Source organism: Egretta garzetta, unplaced genomic scaffold, assembly GCF_000687185.1.
Source record: "Egretta garzetta isolate BGI_Z169 unplaced genomic scaffold, ASM68718v1 scaffold148, whole genome shotgun sequence".
Taxonomy (NCBI): Eukaryota; Metazoa; Chordata; class Aves; order Pelecaniformes; family Ardeidae; genus Egretta; species Egretta garzetta.
In genome coordinates, this window is record NW_009260669.1 from 1434637 (window position 1) to 1455413 (window position 20777).

The following is a 20777-nucleotide window of genomic DNA, read 5'->3' on the forward strand; positions in this document are numbered from 1 at the left end:
TGAACAGATACAAACTGGCTTGTCTATTGGGAAATTTTTTGATAAATCTGCTTTTTGCAGATACCAGCCGACCTCTCCCCAGTTGACAAGCTTTAGCAAGTAACACATAGCATATAACTCCCAGGGACATCCACACTTTAGCATCACAGACAGTTTCAATCATTACTGAGTGTCTTGGACTCCTTGTGAAATAGCTCAGAACTGTTCTCCTTTTATTGGTGAGAAAAATGAAGCAACAGGGAAGAAAACAAGTAACTCCGAGGCAAAGACATGGCCACAAGCTTCAATCTCAATTCCCCACTACTAGAGCACCAGAATATGCTTCTTCCCTTTCCTTTGTGCAGCAAACTCTAAGTCCTCAGATTTGCCCTTTAACTTGATGTTAGTTATTTTGCTACATGCCATTTAAACCACAAAGTCAAACAGGGCACAAATTCTTAAAGCATGAATTCTCATAAACAGGTCATCACTTAAACTTCTTTAAAAGGTGTACACAGCTAGTACAATTCATTCTGAAGACTAGAGCACTGTGAGAGAAAAATCTCTGATTTCACAGGCAACGTATAAATCAATAAATGTTTCAAATTCTCTTCTATATATCCATCTCTCTATATATCCATCTCTCTATCTCTCTATCTATATATATCTCCATCTCCTGAGAGGTATAAGCGATATAAATCTGAAATCCAATGTCAATCATTTTTTTTTGGCAAGTGTAGGAGGTTATTAAATACGAATAAAACATTTCAATTGATTCTGATTCTATTATGAAAGGAAACCCAAAGCATCCCCTTCATTGAAGTGCCTTGACTTCAAATTATGTGCAGTGCTAGCAAAACAAACAGGCATCAAAGGCAGCAGAATAAGAAGAAACATTATAAAGACCTATAGAGTAATATTTTGGGACATTCATTTATCTTGACCAAAAAGTGCTTATTACTGTTTCTGATAGTCAAGAACTTTTCTTTTTTTTCTGCTGTATTTGATGTCTTCATATGTATGTGTACATATATTTTTTAATAGTTCTGTTTATGTATAGGTATGTGCTTAATTTTTTTTATGACATGACTAAGAAAGCGAGCTTCATCGGTCAACATTTTCAGATGCAATCTGGACAAAGCACTAAACCACTGAGGAATGCCATCATTCTCAGTAAGGACAGCAATAAGTTTATGTGAATACAAATTCTCAGGAAAAGAAATTGAGGAAAGCAGTGCTAGCTCTGCAATTCAATCTGAAAAACACAGAATGTTTTGTAAATCATCTCATTACTGGAAAATTTAACAGCATAAATGAAACAAAACCAATAAATTAATGAAACTTTAAAAAACTTTTTCAGTTTTTAGTCACTAGGTGGCACTAAAACAAAAAAAGTTGAGCTGCTCTTACAAATGTTATCTTGAAATGGGAAATTTTACACTTCTGGTGGAGGTCATTGGCCTAGTCTGTGAATGGCATAAATTCCTCATTCCAATTAAAACAATTAAATACTCTTGTGTGCCAAATGATTGAAGAAGCAGGAATATTAAAACTTCTGCCTTAAAGAAAAATTTCCACATCTTGAACACAAGAGATCCTAGCTCCAAGAGGATGAAAATCTATTTTTTCCATACAAAGAAGCCATATTATCAAAACAAGCGTCTCAAAATTTCCAACAGCTTTACAAACCATGTTTATGATATTCATAGTGGAAAAGCTGTAAAGGCTAACATTTCTGAACCAACCTTGTATCTCAATGTCTTTCTGCATCTCCAAAATCTGTAAAAATGATAACATTCTTATTTTTAATACCAAATCTAAGTAAAAGTTCACATTTTCCCTTGCCTGCCTCCCTATTCTTCATTCATCCCAGTTAGTTTACTAAAACCTATTGATTCAACACAGCACATTTAATCAGAATCTCCTGAAATTATACTTCCAACTTAAAAAAAAAACAGACAAGAAACTAAAAAAACCCCTAAAAAACTACTCCTCCAAAACTTCTGATATTAAATGAGATCCTGCCTCAAACTGTACATAAATGGTGTATTTTTAAACATTCAGAATTTTTTATCTTTTATAGAAAATCAAAGAAAATTAACAAATCAGTAATTCCTACATTTAAATTTGCTAAGGAGATAAAATTTATACATTTAAAATATCAAGATCATGATAGCTGAATAAATCAGAAACATCACTTCGGGTATACTGAAAATTGAGAAAAACAGTCAGCTTGCTGAAGACCTAATCAGATACTACCGCTACTGACTCTCAATCTGCTGAGGTTTGTTGCTATGCTACCCCTACCTCATGGCTAAACCAGCTTGGTGACCCAGTTGTATCTATACATATTAAATGAGCAATAGTGAAATAGATCTGATTTCATCAGGCTTTCGTCTTGTAGCTAAATCCAGCTTTGCTGATTTCTTTTCCTTTTTTCCCTGCTGCTTTAGGCTTGGTAATAGGATTTTAGGGTTAATGTCAAGAATAACTGAATCTTGAATAAGGCCAGTTACAATCTATATTTCAGCAGTGAGAAGATATAAATATTTATCAGAACCCATTTAGAGAATAGTAAGAAAGCAATTTGCAAAGTTTTATTCCCATGTAGATCTCAGTACACAGAAAATTTGAGGCAGTTCAAGCAACAAAGGTTTGTAATTTGGCATGCCAAAAAATAATATGTGGTGTTAAAGTTCAGCATTCGTATCTTGCTATAGAATAATTGTTTTCTCCTATCCTATGACTTGCATGGAGATAATCTTCAGGTATGCAGTACAACCCTACATATGCACAGCAGACAAAATGTTTAAACCTTATTCTACTACTCAATAGGAGCAGTCCCACATTTCTTAAATTGTATTTCAAGTATAGGAAGCAATACAATTAAGACCACACGTCAATTTAAACTATTGGTATGTACTGAATTTAAAATGTAAGACATTTCATTGTGAAATGTACACATGTGCATTATAGCCAGAATATATATAAGGTGCAAAAATGCTTAATACTAAGTTTCTGAAACGACTCTTGATAGATCACGGGTAGCAGCGTTCAACAATATAACTTAAATCACAAAATATCTGCTGAAAAAATATTGTAGCATACTATGAGATAAATATTTGGGAAAGGACCAAATACTGGGCGAAAACCTCCTCTCAGTTAGCTTTGTTAACCTTTCTAATCAATATGATTATCTGCACATAAATCAATGCAAAGCTCCCACTGGGTACAAAAGGATTAATGTTCAGACCATAAAGTACGATGCTGCGCTGCGAATCTGAGAGTTACAACAAAGAAAGTCAGCGTTGGCTGAAAGATGAATTAGCTCAGCAAGACGAACTCATTTATGGTCATTTCACGATGCTGTGGCTAAGTCAGGATGTATTATTTACTTCAAATCGTGTGTTTCTGACTTCTACTGAAAATTTCAGTACTGAAAACTTCAGCATCTCCCAGAAGAAGCTGATCTGAACTACTGCACTACTGTAGTGCTGCAGTCCTGTAGTCTGCACTGTATGGCTACCCAGATCCACTCTAGGAGAGAGCTGTAACAAGAAGAGACTTTCTAGAAAATTGTTTTGTAGACTTTTTAAAATTATCACTCGACTGGGGAAATCTTCATTGAGTCAAATTCAAGTTGTTTAGAACACAAAACACCCTTGGGCAAAAAGATGAATTATAGAATCATAGAGTATCTCAAGTTGGAAGGCACCTATAAGGATCATGAAGTCTGACCCCCTGCTCCTTGCAGAACTGCCTAAAACTAAACCATATGTCTAAGAGTGTTGTCCAGACATTCCTTGAACTCTGACAAGGCTTGGTGCCATGACCACTCCCCCCGGGGAGCCTGTTCCAGTGACCAACCACCCTCTCGGTGAAGAACCTTTTCCTAATGTCCAAGCTGAACTTCCCCTGACACAGCTTTATTCCATTTCCTTGTGTCATCAGCGATAAAGGTTCGAGTATTAAACCATTATCTATAAATTCACTGGATATGTGAGGTTGCTATTCAAGGCACCAAAAGGAAGATGAGCATTTAGTCAGTGCACCAAATTACATGATAGACATACATTTCAGCACTAGGCCACAAAGCTGGAGGATGGAAGGGGGGCTACACTATCACTTCCATATTCCCAGGGCTTGACTTAAATGTGCCTGTCACCCTCGTAGGGCAGAGCAACATGCCCGGCAGCGCATGGTGCCTGGGGTTCGTGAGCAGTAAGGAGGCTGTGGCAGCATTGCCGACGTGGAGATGCTGCTGCCAAGGAAGCGTGAGACAGGAGGGAAAAGCATGAGCCTTGAAAGTGTGAGACTTGAGAAGTCAATGAGTATTTCATTCATGTTTTGCCTAAGTTAAAAGATCCTTTAGATTCACACCAAACACGTCTTAAAATTTTCACCTACCAAATAGATGACTTTTATAGAAAATATATTTAAAAAGGGGGGACCGTACAAAAAATAGCCCCCACCCTGTTGTAAACCTTATGGACAGCCTGTATTTTCTTGGTTTTTTGTTAACATGATGAGTCATCTTTCCCCAGAAGAATCATTAAAGCCAGCCCAGCCCAGGCACTTCAGAACTTGTAAGGAATGAGTTCATTATTCGAGAGACCCTTCACCCACCACAAATTGTTAATTATACCGTCACGATGCCCCCTAATAGTTGTCCCCTAGTTGGAAAGCTGACTCAGAATTGCACTTTTGGTCCAGCATCTGATGCGCCGTAAAACCTCACAGGATCAATGATAAATCTGACAAAGCAGGGGTCTCTTTACTAAGACTTGCGTTTGCTAAAAATTAAGAAACTGGAAATAGCCAACAGATTTATTAACCAGTGGAACCACGAGGTAGAGCTATCACTTCATTTTATATACTACCAAACTACTCGTTTTAACTACTACTAATATACTAGAGAGCTAGGATTTATTCCAGAAATCGCAGGACCCCGTGCCATGTGCTGTTAGAAGTCTGACTTCCTGACATTTGACAACTATAAGAGGAGACAATAAAAATCTGTATTGATGCCCAAAGCAATCCCTCAAAGTGGGAATGGAGATGACTTTTCTAGCCATCTGGAATTGTCAGCTATACCGTACAGTAATAAATACACAGTTTCCAGCAACATCCCTGCTCCTGACATCCTAATGTAGAATTTCAGCTTCTAATTTCCATTCCCTTTGGCTCTTCATGCACTCAAGTACTCTATTCCCTAGAATTAACACTTTGTGACAGATCTAAAATGAAACAGATCTTGTTTTAAGATTTTCCCTATTCCTTTTCCAACTCTCCCCATTTCTTTTTTCTCTCTTACAAACCTTTTGAACATTTTCCTTCCACAGCAAACTAAAGTTACAGTTAATAACACAACAGTAAACGCTTAGTTGATATGTTAACCAGTTAAAAACCCCAAAGTGCCTGTTGTTTTTATTCCCACTGACTTCCTTCTGCATTCTCACCTGAGCAGAGATGGTATGATTCAGCTCATCTCATTTCAGTGATCTTTTAAGTGGGAGCCCAGTCCAAGACAGTGGGCCAGGCTCTCCCTGCAGCCAGTGGAGACAGACAGGCACCTCCTGGACGTAATTTGGCCTCAAGATAGTCAGGATGACTTGTCTTCTGGAGGTGGTTTTCATTTTCCTCCACTAACTATAATTAAGGTCTAGGAAATAATTTACAATACAATAAGCCCTCTTTTGGACACAGGCAGGTTGTATGGGAGACATTATGGGATGCAGGGGAAGAGCATTTCAGGATTGCACAGGATTTACTATGCAATATTTTATAGAGGAACCCGGGTGAGGAAAGGGATGGATTTAGGTGATTTGGGGAGAAAAAAAGTGTGGGAAAACATAGGAGTATGAGGAAAAATTGTTGGTTCCATGTAAACAGTTTGCTGGTCAGTAAGCTTGCCTGGCCATATCTTGCACCTCATCAGTGCAGTCTGTCCTGCCTTCTTATTAAACTCCATTTCTACCTCTTTTCCTGGGTGAGGGACTCTCTACTCTGCATGTGTGTCTGTGAGTGCAGCAACCAGAGTGAGAACACAGGTCACAGGGCCCATGTGTCCATGTTGCGGCAGCTAGAGAGACTAAAGTGCATGGACTTCAGTGCCAGCAAGTGGAGTGGGACTGTGGGTCACAGGGACCCATGTGTCCATGGTATCCGCACCTGGAGTGAATGCTGGGTGCTGGTCCTGGGGGTCTAGAGGTGAAACCCACGTGTGTGTGGTGCTAAGGGTGAGATCACAGGGGAGGTAGCTACTGGGACCAGGGGAGTCCCTGCCACCTCTGTGTGCATGCATGAGATGGTCTCTGCCAGCAACTGGATGGGGCTACAGCCTTGAGGCTTGTGTGTCTAGGTGACGGACTGAGACAGAGTGTCTGACCCCAGATGCTGGAGGGATCCAGAGTAAAATAATATATGTATAAACAAAAAAATCTCTGAATTGAGATGGCTTACTTATTATTTTGTAACTCTAAAAGAAAAATAACTTCATCTTCTAAGGGTGTCTCAATTTATTTGTAGCTATGTAAGGCTCAGTTTAAACGAGAAATCAGGAAAAAGTTGTTGAAACACATGCTTGCTTTCTAAATTCCCTAGCAATATGTCTGGAATGGCTAGATGGCCTTTGAATACAAGTGTGAGTAGCTTCTGTGTGGCATCTGGCTGGCTGTACTTTTATGAAGGCTTACTAGCTTGAGCACAGTTCTGAGATGAACACAGCAACTTGGCTTTTGAAGATGTTCCCTGGTACTAGCTGTAATTCTCAGAGAGAGAAGACTTGACCCTGCACTAACATCACCATGGGGTTTGTGTTATATTAGTTTTACATACTGGCATATTATTTTAACCCAGATGTTTAAAAAAAAAAAAATGTAAGCAAGTACCATAGGGAGTATTATCACTGGGACAGCAAAGTAACACTTGATTTTCACCTCTTTATCATGGAATATTCTGTATATGTCTGTTTTATACAAGTATTTGCTGTTCTGTCTTATTGCACAGACAATAACATAGGGCTAGTTAAACTGAAAATAAGGAATTTTTAAGTACACTAGGAAAAAGAGAAAACCTAACTGGTGAACACATCTCTTGCTAGATAGATCTGGCTAAACTATTAAGTATGCACAGAAAACAAGGAAGTACTTGGTCAATATTCCCTATTTACAAAGATGAAGGCTAAAGTATTCATATCACACAAGGATGATGAAGTACTTTCCAGTCCATTAGTAACTAAGGTGGATGATGAACAGCTACTTGGGATAAACATTTAAGTCATCAGGACAAAACAAAAAACATAGACCCTTTATGTATTCTCGATTTAAGGCTAAAAAGGGCAACAAGATAATCTGTCCTCTTGCATACTGCCTCACCACCCACATATCACTGGTCCTTAAAATTCCCTTGGTTACTTCTGTAACAGACTTTAACAATTACGTTTAGCGGTGCATGTTTGCTTAAAGTGCATCTTCCAGGAAAGCATTAAAAATTGATATGAAGACAACAAGAATCTTTCCTTGCTATTTGTTGAGGCATATTAACTATTTATGTGCCATTCAGTTTTATTTGGCTTCTACTAGTGATTCTTGCAGTGCTTTTATCTGACAGTTTTGAGAGTCTACGGATGCAAGTTTTCCCAAGTGACAGCTGTGATCAAATCAGTTATCAGCCTATTTATTTATGAACTCCAGGACAGCCAAAAAAAAGGTCAAACTGTGAGTTTGAGAGCATGCCTGAAATCCAGCTTCTCAGATGACTCACTCAGGACTGTGAGAAGATGCTTTCAAGAACCAAACAATCAACCATAAACCACTTCCAGTCCTGAGAGAAGACACCTACAATATTTTTTTGTAAAATCTGAGCCAATTCCTTTTGTGTTAAATTAGTGATACAATCCACATCTATGTAACAGTATTCAGACAGAACAAAGGAGACATACAGTCGAAGTCTGAGTTCAAATACTCATCGTTTGCCTCCCAGGAGATAAACTAACTATTAATCCATACACTATTTAAATGGAAATTTGTCTCTAGTCATGTCACTGAAGCTGTACAAACTTTTCTAGTTCATCATGTCAGATGAAGATGACAAGAAGTTTGACTCCTAGTGGTCCTTCACTTTTGCTTTTTCTTGATACAATTTGTGTAATTTGCTTTCCTCAGCATCAGGGTCTCATTGAAGTCAATTAACCTCATTTCAAAAAAGCCAACTAATATAATAACCTCCCTACCTTAATCTTCCTCTCAACTCCAGCCTCACCTGAAATACTTTAACATAGTGTCATTTACTCCTTTCTCAGCTTTCCCTTTAGAGGGAAAGCAAAAATAAACTAATCCTGCAGGCAGACAAAAATTTCATGGTGTTGTTTATGCTACTGCATTTCTTGCTTCGATTCCTACACTCATTAACCCATTAAAAAAGAAAATTCTTTCTAACTTTTAAACAATTGCTGGATTTCCACAGTTCCCAAATATTCTCCGTTGTTATTTGCAGAATACTCACCTTCATTATATTTGCTAATACTCACCTTCGTTACATTTGCTAAACATGTCCTCTACACATATTTCCCATACATATATTTACACAGATACATAGTCTGGCTCTACCTGCAATTTTTAGCAATGCAGAAATTGAATACTAGGTTTTGATTATAACTTCTTCAAGCTTTATTAAACCCAGAACCTACAGGGCTTACTAAACGTACCTGTATGAAAACACATACAATTCACTTCCTCCCTGAATAGGGAAGGTACAGCATAATGACCTTCCATTAAGGAATGCTAATGATTTTCCATTACGGATCACTTCTATGAAGATGTGTTTCTCGGCAGCTATCATTGTTCCCCCTTGTCTTGAAAATGAGCCATTCAATTAAGAAAAACTGCAAGGTCATGATACAATTAGATGGATTGCGGTTAAGAGAAACACAGAGCTCAACACTGAGCTCTAAACATACTTTTATATCGCTTTTCATTGGCTTAAGGAAAAAAAAAAACAAACCAAAAACCAAACAAAAAACCCCAAACAAAAACCAAACACCTCCAGCTATGATGCTGAGGAGACTCTATACTTAGTAGGAGCTATTCTGATTCGTTACCTGAAATGCTCCAGGACTAAATCAGTAAGGGAGATGCTTATAAAGACCAAGAATGAGAATTTGATTCTCTATCTTTTTTTTTTTTTCAATTTGCCAAATAATGAAAATTGTCCATTATGGAGAATTCAAAAGGATTGAAGTACATGAGCAAGTCTGCTGGCAAGCCCCTTCATACAGGAGTCCTTTTCACATCCTCCTCCACATCCACCCATACAACTACTTCTGTGCCAGTATCTCACACTGCTATCGTTATCCTGTTTTATGACTTCCTCAAATACTGATGTTATTTAGAAAAAGTAACCGCCACTGAACTCTTCTGGGCCAAAATTCAAAATTCATGTCTTAGTCTCTTTGAGTATGTAATTTAATTTAAGGTTCACTAAAACACTTTTAATGGGAGTAATAAAGGAAACTGAATTTTAAAGAAATTTCTGGAAGTTTTTGCCAGTTGAACAGAAATACACTCATACGCATCTAAAACGTCTAACAGAGAAAACATAAGCATGACAGGTTACCTGGTTGCAAAATCTAGCATCATCCTCCCTTAAATAGGACTTCAGGCTAAGATTTCCACATGTCATGTTTGTTAAGTTTTTAAACAAGCTTAGGAAAGTATCTCCCAGAAGGAGGGGATACTGCCCTGTATCTAAGAGAATATAGGAGCACTCTGAACTGCAGAATGCAGGAAGGAATATGCAGCAGAAAGAGAAAAGAGTCCTTTGATAAACTGAAAAGCTTTTAATGAAACTTCCTGACATTATCATATAATAAATATTTTAATTAGGAAGTCATAAAGCTTGTATCGACTTGGGAGTAAGGGGGGCAAAATAAACAGATTGGCAACCACTGAGCTGTGGGAATTACATGATAAGCTGCTACTAAAAATCAGTGGAAAAAGGGGTGTACCTTCCACAGATTGCATTTTTCCTCAACAATAATTTCATAGGCTGGGTACATAGTTTTTTTCTCTGAAATCAATTAATCCAGAAATCTCTTTTCCTCTGACCTTAGTCCATGTGCAGAACTGCACGAGAGCAGGAGATGAGCTTTGAATTTTCCCAGAGCATGATTCTATTATCCCTAGTATGCTCATAACATTTAATTTCCAGTTCCTAAACCGTAAATACTAGTTTGGATTCTTACAAAGGCTAAGTGATTTTAAACAGTCCTACAGCTCCTGACCTTTAACGTGTCTGTTGCTGTAAGGTAGGTTTTCCCTTTGTGTGGTTTTCCCCACCTCTACAGATTTGAAGTTAAAATCCATTTCTCCTGCGAACGACAGCCTACCCACAATCATAAACAAATTACGCTCTCTGTGTCAACATTTGAAACCAAGTCACTAAATCATAGCGTGCTGGGATGGAATTGCTGCCCCTATCATCTACCACTTACTGCTATCAAAGCATATAACCGGATTAGTGGGAAAACAGCTGTATTACTCATACATTTAAGCTCTTTCAAACAGCAGGTTTTCTTTCTGCAACAAAACACAGCACTTCAGATAAGAAAAATGCAAATCCCAGAGGAAATCATGACATATTAACCCCTGGCAGTCTTTACATGACTTAATAGTTCGCTCAACCTCTTTTTGCTGGAAATAAATGCAAGAACTATATTAAATCAGTAAAACCAATGTATTTTAACACATATACTTTGAAACTTTTTGTTCCCTAGGATTTCTTCATATACCAGGCACAGTTGATTAAATCATCCTGTCACCTTCTAGATGTGATTGGCATGAGCTTAAATCCATGTCTCTCAGTTGTGGGCATGAATCATCATACATATGGGTTTTGTGGGACAACATCTTGGCAGAGGTTAGCAGCAAAATAGCTGTCTAGTTAACTCAAAACCTCATTGCTAAGCACTCTATCGTTATTAAAGCTAACAAGCCATAAAACAACTGTTGCTTTCTTGGCCAAAATATCTAGGAGGGAAAGAAAAATTGTAGATATCTTCCAGCTATTGCTAGTGTTCTTATATCTATTCACTAATATTGTATTAACTGAAAATTTTCACCTAGCTTTTGGGACTTTTTAATTAGCCAATGATGTCTAATACCAGGATGCTTCAAGAGAAAATGTCCTTAAGCAGTAACATGAAACATACTGAATAAATCTACATTTCTTTCACCTATTACAAAATGTTTCACTTGATATTTTGGAGTTTGGATTTATTAAGAAAGCACTGGAGTTGTACTTGATTTAGACATACGTTCTTTGTTATGGAATATTCTGTGAAGAATAATGATCATAGAATCATAGAATCATTTAGTTTGGAAAAGGCCTTTAAGAACATCAAGTCCAACCTTTAACCTAACACTTCCAAGTCCACCACTAAACCATGTCCCCAAGTGCCACAACTACATGACTTTCAAATACCTCCAGAGATGGTATCGTCTTTGTGGCCTTTCTCTGGACCCTCTCCAGCCTGTCCATATCTTTTTTGTATAGCAGGGACTAAAACTGTACACACTATTCCAGGTGTGGCCTGACAAGCACTGAGTAGAGTGGGATAATGACTTTTTTATCTCTGCTGGTGATGCCCTTGTTGATGCAACCCAGCATTCTATTGACCTTCTTGGCTGCAGCAGCGCACTGCTCAATCCTGTTGAGCTTCCTGTCCACGAGGACCCCCAGGCCCCTTTCCACAGAGTTGCTCCCTAGCTGGGTAGACCCCAGCCCATGCTGCACTCCTGGACTGTGCTTTCCCAAGTGCAAGACCTTACACTTGTCCTTGTTGAACTTCGTAAGATTCTTGTTAGCCCACTCTTTCAGCCTATCCAGACCTTCCTGCAGGGTGGCTCTCCCTTCCAATGTCTTCTCACTTCCCTTGCTTAAAAAATGCCTCATAGTAGTACAACCATTTGTTTCCTATCTATAGCATATGATTCCCTTTCTGTTAGAGAAATAAAATGTCAGAATACAATGTCTTCCACAGTTCCAATATGTTAAATCATCTAAACACATGAAAACATAGGTTATACATAAGTAATTGCAATACTGAAAGGATCTAATATGGACTTTTAAATGGTAAGTGCAACACTAAATAGCACTTTATAAAAGATTTAGAGATGTCATGTTCTGTTATGTGTATTTTTGTGTAAATCAGGAGGTAGTGGGGGTCCAGATCTTCCAAAGGCAAAACCTGGCACAGGTCCACTGAACACAGTAATCAATTTCCAGCAGTTAAGGATTAGATTATTTTTTTTTTTAACCAGTGAACTTAACAACAAGATTTTATCTCTCTAATGTCATTACAGAAAAGCTTATTTCCTTTAATAATAACAATTAAAAAATTAGTTTCTTTTTTTTTTCACTGTAATTGAGACTAATCCACTATTAAAAACTTTAATGAAGGAAATGCCATTGCGAATAAAAGCTTCTCTCTACTACTTGGAGAAAGGTCTAGCTAGACTGACAGCAAATGATGCAGCAATAAGTGGTGTTCAAAGAGATTTCTGATAGTGATATTTCAGGTCTTTCTCCCTGCAGGCTGGCTACAATGCATCTGTAGAAGTTGAAAATTGCTTCCAAAATCATTCCAGAGTTACTCACCACACAGGCTGTCTCTTGTCATTAAGAGTATGTCAATGTTCCCATGCTAAAGCCTTAGAATCAAAGCTCTACAGTTCAACAGCTTAATAAAAAACAAAAAAGCCTTGCCCAAGGCTACAGCATGACATCCAAGGTATCAGCCTGAAAACTGAAAGATGCTCATACCATCTTCCTCCTCCCCAAATTGATTTTATTTTGCCTTCAGCTTTCTTGAAAACCAGGAATTTGCACTTTAAATTCCAGGCAAGTACTAGAAAGACCAAAATGTCATTCAAAAAAAACCCGAAAACTATTTTAAATAACTATATAAAAACTCTATTATATTAATCCAGAAGTTTTTAGTCTGGTAGTCAAGTCTGAAGTGTAAAAATTACATGTAATACTAAAGTTTCAGATCATATTCTGAAAGACCTCAGCTGCTGAAAAGCCAGCCTCAAAAAAGCCAGCTTCTCCTTCATCTGGCAGTCCTTACAATCCTACCCTCCTAAGAACCCTCTGACCTGCACATCCTATATGCTGTCTCTGTATGCATAAATTAAGTGCATTTTTAAGTTCCTTCACGGATTCTCCCCTCTGTTACATTACTTATTATGGGAACAATTGCTTTGCTACCCATCAAATTGCTAACTGTAGAACTTCTAAGGAACACCTCTTTGGCAGGTCGGATGTATGGCTGTACATCTTCTGTCATCATGCATCAATTAACACAAGCAACCCAAATACAAACTATACAAAAAAGATGTGGACAGGCTGGAGGGGGTCCAGAGAAGGGCCACCAAGATGATCAGAGGACTGGGAAGGCTGCCATATGAGGACAGGCTGAGAGAACTGGGTTTGTTCAGCCTTGAGAAAAGGAGGCTCAGAGGGGATTTTATCATCGTGTACCAGTATTTAAAGCAGTATTTAAAGGGTGGCTAAAAAGAAGATGGAGACTCCCTTTTCACAAGGAGTCAAACAGAAAAGTCGAGGGGCAATGGGTACAAGTTAATCCTGAGAAGAATTGGACATGAGAGGGAAATTTTTCAAAATGAGAACAGTCAACCAGTGGAATAATGTCCACAGGGAAGTGGTTGATTCCACCACACTGGACACTTTCAAGACTCAGCTGGGCAGGGTGCTAGGCCATCTTGTCTAGACTGTGCTCTTACCTAGAAAGGCTGGACCAGATGATCGTTGAGGTCCCTTCCAACCTAGTACTCTATGATTCTATGAAATGTCTGCTATTTGGAAGAAGGAACTTCCCCCTACCTTCTCTGTATCATTTTATCTCACACCACAATATAAAACCTGAGAACCACCAATTATTTCAAGAGAATTTGTATATACCGGTCAAATAGAAGATGTGTTACACAGACAAGAATAATATATTGGAAAGGAGAATTTGGCTACACAGAAGTGTGTTTATATGACTTTTGCTTTACCTCCTTCGTTGTTTACTGTAGCTAATTACCCCTTCACTCAAACGTATAGATAGCAACAAATCTAGGACTTTCATTATACTTCACAAGAAAATAGTAAGTCAAATGTGGTATTTTGCAATGTGTTTTAAGTCCCTTAGCAGCTTAACATTCAAGTATTTAATGTATTGCATTAAAAATACTTTTCTTATGGCTTTGTTGACAATGCAAATTTTGTGGGAAGCAGAGATACTCACTGAAACTACATTCACAAAGTCATCGTCAGACAGTGTCTCTAACATCTCAATGACCGAAGTGCGGATCAGCTTCAATGTCAATCCACTGACACTCCCACTCCTAAATCCACAAGATAATAGAAAAGTTGAATTTAACAAATTTTATTTAAAACGTACAAAGAAAATACAGAATACCAACCAGCACTCTCACCAACTTTCATACTAAAATTGTCAATCGTTATCCCAAATTCTCCAACTCACCATTAGTGTTATTTCATTATTATAATAAAAAATTAAATCTAAAACTGGCATTCAGAGCCCCAGTCCTGTGGCTCAGATGAAGTCATGATGGTACATCATTTCCTTATTTTCATTTAAAGAAAACTGAGAGTTTACCACCTTCAAACAATGCATTATCTAAATATTTTATACTCCTACACATAGATTTACAGCTTTAGATTTTCAGATACCCAGATGACAGCTTGTTTGATTCAAGGAAAAAACTAAGCTGAAGTGCAGAAATAACAAATGTTGATAAAACTCACTGCAGATATGAAAGCACTTCACCACATTTAAAAGCATTAAATGCAAATTCTCTGAGAATTTTTTTAGCATAAAGAAATCTGTTTGACACATCAGGTTCAATGCTTCCTTTAGTCCCTCAACATTCGCTAAACAAAGGAAGCTTTGCCAAGGCAAAGAAAAAAAATTTTATGAATTTCTTTGCTCACTTTCTACTAATGTTTTATAGTAACGAAACCTGGCAATTTTTAAATATGTATGGTAAAACAGGTGAAGTCTGCATACACTCTCACCTTTCAGGTTCATGAAATCATGATTAAATCTACAGTAATGCTTCCAGTAATTTGTTTTTAGGTTTGTATTTTATAACAAATCTTGCAATGCACATGAGAAATTTTGAAAATGATTACTTCAGTAAATAAGAAGCTGAAAGCAGAATAACATTAAAGTGATTAAAAAACACTTCCTTGTGCCCAGTTTAAATAACTTTCAGGTTTGGTTTGTGCTTTTTTGAACTATTTTTTTCTGTGTATTTATTTTGTTCATACCAAGATTTTCATTCCTTGCATATAAGGACTTGATAATCCTCTCCCTTTTCCAGCATTTTCAATATATCTAAGTAGTTTTATCCCTCTAATGTCAATATCCAGACATTAAACACTTACGCATCAACTAAAATAAGCATGTCTTTGGGAGATGCAGCTCCTTGGATATACCTGAAATGAATAAAGGGTATGAATGACTCAAATTTGAAAACAAATTTTTTGCATGTGGTGGAAGACACCCTGTGATCTTTAAACTAAATCTAATTGAACCAACATAGTCCTCCAGTTGTAGCTAGTAGAAAACCATGTGCTATCATTTTCTCTCTTGCTGTGTCTTCTAATTAAACCAAAGTCCCAACTGCATTAGGAAAGCCTTGAAGTAGGATACACTGATCAGAATTCACTATTTTCAGATCTTGATAACTGAAAAACATGAATGCTATTTCAGAGCTAAAGATCTTGATGACAGATGAATTATTACATCAGCCCAGCTTAGGGAAAAATATTTTGTCCTTTGAAAGAATATATTCTAGTAGCATGAATCCAATTATCAATATGCATTATGCCTCAAGAGGCTTACAGAAAAAAATAATGAGGAACAAGCCCACTGTTCTGTCTTTTCTAGTCTAGTGATTTTTTTGGTAGTCTAAACTGCTGAGACATATTTGTAAACACCTGTAAAAGTTTGGAAGAATGACTCAATCTAATAATCTGAATTACATTTGATTTTGCAAAAAATCAAAGTTTTTAATTGCCTTATACCTATTTGATAGTTATCCTAAGAAAAGGTCCATGTAATGCAACAGTACGACACACTATAGTAGATATTGAATAAAAACCAGTATGATTTAAAAATTGTTTATTCAGAAGAATTAACTGATTTCACAAAATGAAAATAGCAATACCCAATTAGATATAAATAATCAGAAAAAATTATCTTTATAATCATATCTAGAAAGTAACTGATATATATACATCAGTCCTTTAAAGGAAGCTTACCATGGTCTTCTGCGAACATCATAGAGATCTATTTTGTTTGGAGTTCGACTTTTATCTACCCATGGGGAAGCTAAAAAGGAAAAAAAAAAAGTACAAAATAAATTAAAAACTTTACGTTAAGTATTTTAAATACAACAGCCTAATGAATCAATACCACAGACTTCCCACTATATAAATATCAACATTTGGTAAGGATAAAATATGTCTGAATTTTGTAACCTGTTTTCAAAATACCTGTATATTCCTATATATATGAGTATATAATATAATGCAATGAAACTATATATAGGTAAAGACCTTAAAGGGTCAAACTGTGTTGAAGAAACAGTTACTGACTATAATTGACTACTGACTTAAATGGAACCAGAATTTCAATCAAAGTACTTCATAATATGAAATAACTTTTTTGGACAAGAAAGTACTTAATTTTAAAAACACTTATTAATTAATTAATGTTGTATACAACAATACTGTACTAACCTAAAGCACAGCAACACATCTAAGAAATTATTCACTGACTCAGGAGAGCTTCACCTAAAGCTGCAAATTAGAAAATTAACGTGAAAGTATTGTATTTTCTAAAAATAAAATGAGATGGAAATATTTGTGTCTCTGTAAAGAAAAACGTTAAGATTAATAACCCATTACAAACATTTAATCTAAGCTTTACCATAATTTTAAGCAAGGGTAGGCATCTTTTCCTTACTGAAAAACAAAATGAGCCTTTCAAAACCATTTGACAGCTTAACGAACACAAATAAAAATGTGAAGAGTTACATGCAATGAAATAATGTTCTGCAATTTGCTCTCTCACTGTATGTCAACAGCATTGGGAGAGCTATTTCCTGACATTAATCATTCTTCTGTATAGGAAATAAAGTAAGGTACAGGCAGCTCCAGGATTCTTCCTGAAAAAGCATTCATCTAAGACAAATGGGAAGAATTATGATATCTTTATCCATGAATATGAAAGAAGCCACCAGCTTAGAGTAGCTGCCTGTTTTTTATTTTACTAAATGAACCTTTTCCTAAGTGACCAGAACCTGAGCTGGCACATAAGTTACCAGAACATTTAATAGCGTAATCCACAGGACATTTATCAGTAGACATTTAGCAGCCACAGAAAACACTGCATATTGTTGCAGAAGAATCTCAAACTCTATACCAGTATTGTATATGATCTCAGACTAGACCACCTGACAGGTCTTTTGCGAACTGAAGGGATAAGAGTTTTTGAAATTTCCAGAAATGAGTGAAAAGAATTTTTGAGACTGGTATATGTCAAGTTTGTAGCTTAAGTATCATTATGTAGGTATGCACAGGTTAAATACACCTGTATTTCATGAGCCTGAAGCCATGGTTAGCACATGTTCAATCATGGACTTTTTGTGTCTGTCCAGACTAACGCATCCATTAGAATTCCATCTGAAAATCCATCCTTGAAATACATTCCCTGAGACTTGCAAAATCTGCATCCAATGTACTTACTTCAGTTTGTGTTATGAGTAGTTTAGATAAAATAGCAAACATAAATCAAAAAAATTTGCCCAAAATTTCAGTCTTCCCACTAACATCCAATCAAAGGCTGTGCCTTAATCAACCCATATCTTGGACAGTCTTCATAAACTGAGAATTATCTGAATGTATGCATCTAGATTTTTTTCAAAACAACCAATAAAATGAAATTTACACTGCTAGTGTGACAGTAGCTCTTAGAAATCTCCATTAAGAAGAGATTTTTTTTTTTAATGGCATGTTTTTCATATAAAAGATTGAGCCCAACTCCTTAACTGCATTCTCCAAAGCAAATGGATGCTGATTCAAAGAGAACACAGGAGCTGAAGAAGAGTGCTTCTGACATCATCGTATTTTGCTATAACAGCGGATACTGACATAGGTATTAATTTAAAATTGAATCAGTTTTCAGAAGGCTCACAAAATAATAGACTAGCTCCACAGCTAACATAAATTATCTACTGAAAACCATCACATGAACATTTAGTTACAATTTATCTATCATAACCTTCAAGACGATAGTGTATTTTACTTCACATACTATTTTGAACTACAATCTAACATTTCTAAATTCTGACCTAAAATTTACAGAAATATGTGTTAAGATTACAGGTTGTCTGTGTAACAGAAAGACAATACCAGAAATAATCCAGCTACATTTTTCTGCAAAATATGAGATGTATATTCATGGCATTCCTCCTGAGAAGTAATCACATGATTTCCTTGAGGTCAACACCAGTTGCCTAGACAGAACACACTTCAGAATTGGGTCCTTTAGACCAAATATAGTGTGGCAAATCTTTCACAAACATGAAGTGGAAAAATTAATACTAACTTAAAATTGTGAGGAAACACCAAATAAAAAAAAAATGTGATATGCCTGAAACTTTCCCTAATATTTCCAAAAGCACCAAAAGGCTCTATATAACAAAAGCTGGGATTTTTTAACTGGAATACAAATCAGAACAATGCTTTTAAATTTTTTTCTTTTTTTTTTTTTCCCCTCTGTGGAGAGAATGCTCAGAACTTCTGATTGAGACAGAATAAAACAAAGGATATGAAAACAAATCTTTCCAAATCCCTCTTCAGAGGAGGTCCTTCTGTCAAGACTGGAGCAGCTAAGCCTTGCACTGAGTTCCACCACAGTTTTGCAGTAGCTTCCTGGATTGCAACAAAGTTCAAACTGTCCCCTTCTGGCTACATCTATATTAGTAAGTTAAAAGCACAATGGAAGGGAAGACATTCACCATAACTAGGTGATGAACCTTACAATGCCCCAGTTATACCCTTAGCCCACAAAAGAAATTGTGAATGAACAACTCAGCACACTACTTACATCCTATCTATTCCTTTTGGAGATTACTGTGAATGATAACACAGTTTTTCATTTTGGGAGACAGATTGAGTGGTGAACACAATGGCTAAATTCTGCAACTTCTCTTTCACTAGCTTGGTCCTTTCAGTATGCATAGTCCTGGAAAGTTTGTCAGCAGCTTCAGAGAGATCTGGAGAAGGTTTTTAAAAACATTATTTCTTACCATGCCATAAAATGGGTATTTTCTGTACCACATGTCAAAACGTTTCTTTTTTCTAATGAATATATAACCTTTTGTTGAGACAAACCCCAAGCACATGTGAAGAAATTTTTCTGGATTTATTCTGTGACTACAAAATTTTTCATCATATATTAATGAGTTCTGGATCATACAAACGCTAATTAAGAAATACAGTGTTTACTGAGAAAACTAGTTCTGTTGATCTTCATGATGTTTTCTACAACATTTTATATAATCTAGTAGTAAGTCTCTGCATGGCAAAACATAAATCCATTAGTATCTAAAATTTCATTCACACCAAAGAAGTGCTGAATTCCCTCTTCAACCTCAAGAATTAACATGACTAAATTACTCATTCGTTCTAAGATCTCTCTGGATTAACACTTTTAATTTTAGATGGCTTTGAATGGTCTCAAATCTGTTCACTGGTTTTGGTAACAGTCTGAGTATTTAAGGATCTTATTGAAATTGTTATTACTAGGAAACTGCAATTCCCTTAGGACAATCGATCTCCAATGATCTAATTTTAATTTACCCTGATTTCATCTTTTAAAAAAATATTTTTTTAAAAGATGATAAATGCTCTCTATGAAAAAATAAGTAATTATGCATTTATAATTATATAGGAAATAACTGAAGGGATGGAAACCACTGAAAAAGATATGCATTGCCTTGGTCCATATACAGAACATGCTATAAAGCCATCTGGGGAAACTGGCTTACATCTTACTGACAAAAGCCATTATATGGTCTGAGATGAAAACAAAATAAATTACATGAAAAGATGGTCACATATTTTCCTAAAAATCTAAAATTTTCGAGGATTTTAAGATTTACAGCTGTAGTTATATAACCTATTGTTTAAAACATGCATTTTAATCTTGCCTTGGAACCTGGCTCACCAAACATCCTGAAGAAGACAGTCTCACCGTGTTTCATTGCTGCATACTGTCTTTGAACAATGTCAACACCACACGGTTCTCTGTTGCATACATTAGGCTTTAGTCATGTTCTCCTTTGATGATTTGCTTGTTTGGCATATGGTTAGATCTGATATTTTATAAGCTATTCATTGGATTTGATATCCCTCCCACTTCTGCTGTTTGCATTATGGAGATATAGGCCTGGCTATATTTCAAGCAAGAGTAAGGCATGCTCTTCTGTTATTTCTGCCTATGTAGGGTGGAAATCCTCAGTTTTGTTGATTACACACAAAATCAATTCATGCAGTACAGAGGTTTTCACGTGGTAAAGCCTAAATGGAAGTATTCCTCAGGAAAGGGAAATCTTGGATACATCTGCCCACTTTTAATTCACAAGATGATTCCAGAAGCATAGGTGAGTGTCATGGGGGAGACCTTCCTGAAAGTC

General features: G+C 36.5%; 1 protein-coding gene across 1 annotated transcript in view; it reads right to left on the reverse strand.

Annotated features, from left to right (window-relative positions):
- The window catches only part of CACNA2D1 (calcium voltage-gated channel auxiliary subunit alpha2delta 1), a 364004-nt gene that overhangs the window by 90703 nt on the left and 252524 nt on the right, over window positions 1-20777 (reverse strand). Inside the window, exons 8-10 of the mRNA XM_035901091.1 lie at window positions 16336-16405; window positions 15457-15507; window positions 14291-14390 (exon numbers count right to left, since the gene is read on the reverse strand). Of these exons, the coding sequence (XP_035756984.1) occupies window positions 14291-14390; window positions 15457-15507; window positions 16336-16405 (221 nt within the window). The remainder of the gene's footprint in view (window positions 1-14290; window positions 14391-15456; window positions 15508-16335; window positions 16406-20777) is intronic.